A 3955-nucleotide genomic window follows, 5' to 3' on the forward strand; every position below is an offset into this window, starting at 1 on the left:
CACTCGCGCGCACCGCCTTGATCTCGCCTTCTCCGTGCCCACCTGCGGAGCCTCCACGAGGGGCACACCTGCTGGGACCCGCCCACTCCTGCGCGCTCCTGCTCGCCCCGCCCTCTCCCGCACCCACGTGGTGGCCCGGCCCGAGCCCACGTGCCTGCACTTCCTAAGGCCAATCTCAGTGGCTAGGTCTCGCGCGCTCTGCGCCCACCTGTCACCGGCTCGCCACCACCACCCCCTCATTTATTGTCTCAGCGAGGTGCGGAGCCCCCACCGGGCGGACAGATTCCTAGAGTCACGCGGCCGGGGCGGGGAGGATGCCAGCGCCCACTTGCCCGCAACTGCCGGGTGCAACCTGAGACGCTCGGGGGGGTGAGGGGAGCGGGAAGAGGGGCGCTCGGGGCCACGCGCGGGGCGACCCTCGTGGCGCCAGGAGGCGTTAGTCCCGAGCGCTCTGGGCTGCCCCCAAGTGCCCGCAGGGACTGAGCGGGCGGACCTGGGAACGACACGGAGCGGTCCCGGCGGGGGCGGGCCGCTGGGGCAGTGGGCGGGGCTGCCGCCTTGATCACCCTGGGTCAGGGAGGAGAATGGATGCCTTGTCCTCTCCGCCCTCTGCACCTGGCTGCCACTGGTTCCGTAGGTTCCCCTAGGTGGGGCGAGGACAGCGTGGGTGACTGCATGGGCGGTCCCCGGGTCTGCGGGACTCCCTCCGCACTGCCACTGGGATGCCCACTGGGCATCTGGGTTCCCTGGGCGGGGGAGGGGCGGCAAGCAGAGGGGACGGGACTCTCTGGGGCATTGTCCGGGAGGTGCGGCACCTTGGCTGTGACCCCATCCAGGCCAGGGCACCCATGATAGACCAGACGCTTCCCAGTCTTCCCTGAGCACCCTCCGGACACCCAGCTCCCTGATCTGGCAGAGTGGGTCCCAGCTCTTCCCCACACACACTCTTGGGTGCTGCCCGCACTCAGCAGGGGCTCTGTGTGGAGCTGCAGAGACACCTAAAGGGGGGCCCCACCAGGAATCCCCTAAGATACAAAACAGGCAGAGGGTGGGGGCAGGGAGAATTTACCTGTGCAGGGTGTGGGTGGGGCCGCCAGCAGCACAGCCAGCATACACACAGCTGTTGTTGTTTGCTGTCCAGTCAGACCCGGCTCATAGCGACCCCTCCTTGGGTTTCCAAGGCAGTATCACTACGGAAGTAGATTGCCCAACCTTCCTTCTGAGGCGGGTTGGTGGGTTTGAACCACCGGCCTTCTGGTCAGCAGTCAAGTGCCTTAGGCACTATGCCACCATATCTCCCACAGCTGGCACTGGGGATATAGTTTGTGGGCGTGTGGATGAACTGTCTACACACGGATGTCCCAAATCAGTAGAGCAAACGGACAGTGGTGTGGAGACAAGGAAAGGAACTGCACAGGGACATGCCTCACATGGAGCAGGGCTTATGCGTAAGATGTAACAAGCTGAAGCCACTCTGTGCTCTAAGGAGGCCGGTGGATTCCTCCACACCTCAGCAGAACGGGGTCGGGAAATCCACAGGCAATAGATAAAAGTAATTTTAAAAAAAAGAAACACAGCCCGGTTGCTGCTGGTGGCGGTGGTGCTGGGTGACTCACGGGCACCTGTGTACAGCAGAGTGCGTCGAGGCCCGGTCCTGTGTGCCTGCCTGATGGCTGGCCCATTCGAGGGCTTTAATGCGGCTCCTGCGTCACGCCACTCACGGAGGCTTCTCTGGTTTGCGCTGACCCTCTGACAACACCCTTTCTAGTCACGGGTCTTTCCTGATGATGTGTCGAGAGTGAGTGAGATGTCGTCTCACCAGCCTCACTTGTGAGGAGGCTCTGGCTCGGTGGTCGTCCTGGCAGGCCGAGTCCATCTGTACTCTCCAACCCTACAACCCAGATGCGTCAAAACCACCAGTCGCAGAACACCAAGGACAGACGACCCAGGGATTTGCAGTTTGTGCCATAGGAAAGGATGAGTGCCACGGACACACCAGGAGCGCGTGAGACAGAAGAAGGCGGCCAAGAGCCTTTTGGGAAAGGGGACACAGCGGTGCCTGGGAAAGAAGACACACACAGCCTCAGTGCTGATGGGAAGACGCTCGTTAGAACACACTCAGCTCCACTCCTCTGACTGGCACCCAACAGCCCAGCGCTGACCACACCGTGGCTGAGGCTGCGGCAAGGCAGGTGCCCCCACACATCGCAGAGGACAGGGCGGTGTGTGTGAAAGCACACGTGCTGTTTCACCCAGCAAGGACACTGATGGGAGCACCCAGAGCTACGTGGGAACAGGCCGTCAGAGCACAGCAGAGCCCGGCTCACAGTGCACACGTGTCAGAGCCAAACCGTGCTTCGGCTGCTTTCTCAGGCGTCGGCCCCAGGCCTGCCTCCGAGACGCCGCTCAGTGGACCAAAGCCACTTCTCATTTACTGGCCGAGCCTGTTAACCATTTGGAGAAAATACAAAAGGCTATCAACCTCGGGTTCGTGGAACTCTTAGGGCTGCCGTAACAGAGTGCCACACCTGTGTGGTCTCCTAATAACTTGAGCAAAACACGTGAGTTGAAGTCTTGACATTCTCGCTTCTAAGGAATATTCTGGCTGCACTGCTTCCAAGACAGATGTGTTCGTTTTTCTGGCCATCCTTGGTCTCGTCCGTATTCTTCACAATGCCCTGATTCAAAGGCATCAATTCTTCTTTGGTCTTGTTCGTTGTCCAGATTTCTCGTGCATCTGAGGGGAATGAAACACCATGGCTTTTCGGGTCAGGTGTACCTTAGTCCTCAAAGTGGTATCTTTGCTCTTTAACACTTTAAGGAGGTCTTTTGCAGTGGATTTGCCCAGTGTGATATGTTGTTTGATGTCTTGACCACTGCTTCCACGGGTAATGATCGTTGGTTCAAGGAAAAAGAAATCCTTGACCATGTCAGTCTTTTCTCCATTTATCATGATGTTGCCGATTGACCAATCAGTTGTGAGTACTTTTGCTTTTTCATATTGAGGTGTAATCCATACCAAAGGCTGTAGTCTTTGATCTTCATCAGTAAATGCTTCAAGTCGTTTTCGTTTTCAGCAAGCAATGTTGTCTCGTCTGCGTATCTCAGGTCGTTAATGAGTCTTCCTCCAATCCTGATGCCACATTCTTCTTCATGTAGTCCAGCTTCTCAGATTATTTGCTCAGCACACAGATTGAACAAGTATGGTGAAAGGATACAACCCTGACGCACTCCTTCCTGATTTAAATCCATGCAGTGTCCCCTTGTTCTATTCGATTGGCAGCCTCTTGGTCTATGTACAGGCTCCTCATGAGCCCACCTAAGTGTTCTGGAATTCCCATTCTTCCCAATGTTTTCCATAGTTTGTTATAATCCACACACTTCAATATCTTTGCATGGTCACTAACACACAGGCAGACATTTTTCTGGTTTTCAGGCAGACATTTTTCTGGTTTTTAGCCCATGACACAGCTACTCATTGCAGGACTATTTGTACCAGCAAAAGTCTGGAGAGAGCCCAGGCACCCTTGAGTGGTTGAGTTATGCTCTGGGGCAGCCACGTGATGGAGCCCATCACCAATATCATTACTGACATTCACGGGAAAGAAAGAGCCCAAAGGAATCGGGTTATTGATACTCCTGGGACTGCTGTCTCGAGATGAGACGGTTGGTAGATGGATGGACAGATGCTTAGAGAGATGCGTGTGTGTATCCATGTATATGGATGCATGTGTGTATCCATGTATATGGATGTATGTGTGTATCCATGTATATGGATGCAAAGAGCTCTGATGGCCCAGTGGTTAAGAGCTTAGCTGCTAACCAAAAGGTCAGTGGCTCGAACCTACGAGTTGCTCCATGGAAGAAAGATGAGGCAGTCTGCTTCCAAAAAGACCACAGCCGTGGAAACCCCCTGTGGTGCAGTTCCACTCTGTCCTCTAGGGGCGCTGTGGGT

The 3955-nt window shown here is 56.0% G+C and overlaps 1 protein-coding gene across 1 annotated transcript in view; it reads right to left on the reverse strand.

Annotated features, from left to right (window-relative positions):
- KCNQ1 (potassium voltage-gated channel subfamily Q member 1) overlaps positions 1-240 on the reverse strand; it is a 297380-nt gene extending 297140 nt beyond the window's left edge. The window contains exon 1 of the mRNA XM_007949332.1: positions 14-240. Within this exon, the coding sequence (XP_007947523.1) occupies positions 14-240 (227 nt within the window). The remainder of the gene's footprint in view (positions 1-13) is intronic.
- Between the last annotated feature and the right edge of the window lie 3715 nt (positions 241-3955).

This window comes from Orycteropus afer, unplaced genomic scaffold (genome assembly GCF_000298275.1).
Source record: "Orycteropus afer afer isolate SDZICR_OR568_19922 unplaced genomic scaffold, OryAfe1.0 scaffold00244, whole genome shotgun sequence".
Classification (NCBI taxonomy): Eukaryota; Metazoa; Chordata; class Mammalia; order Tubulidentata; family Orycteropodidae; genus Orycteropus; species Orycteropus afer.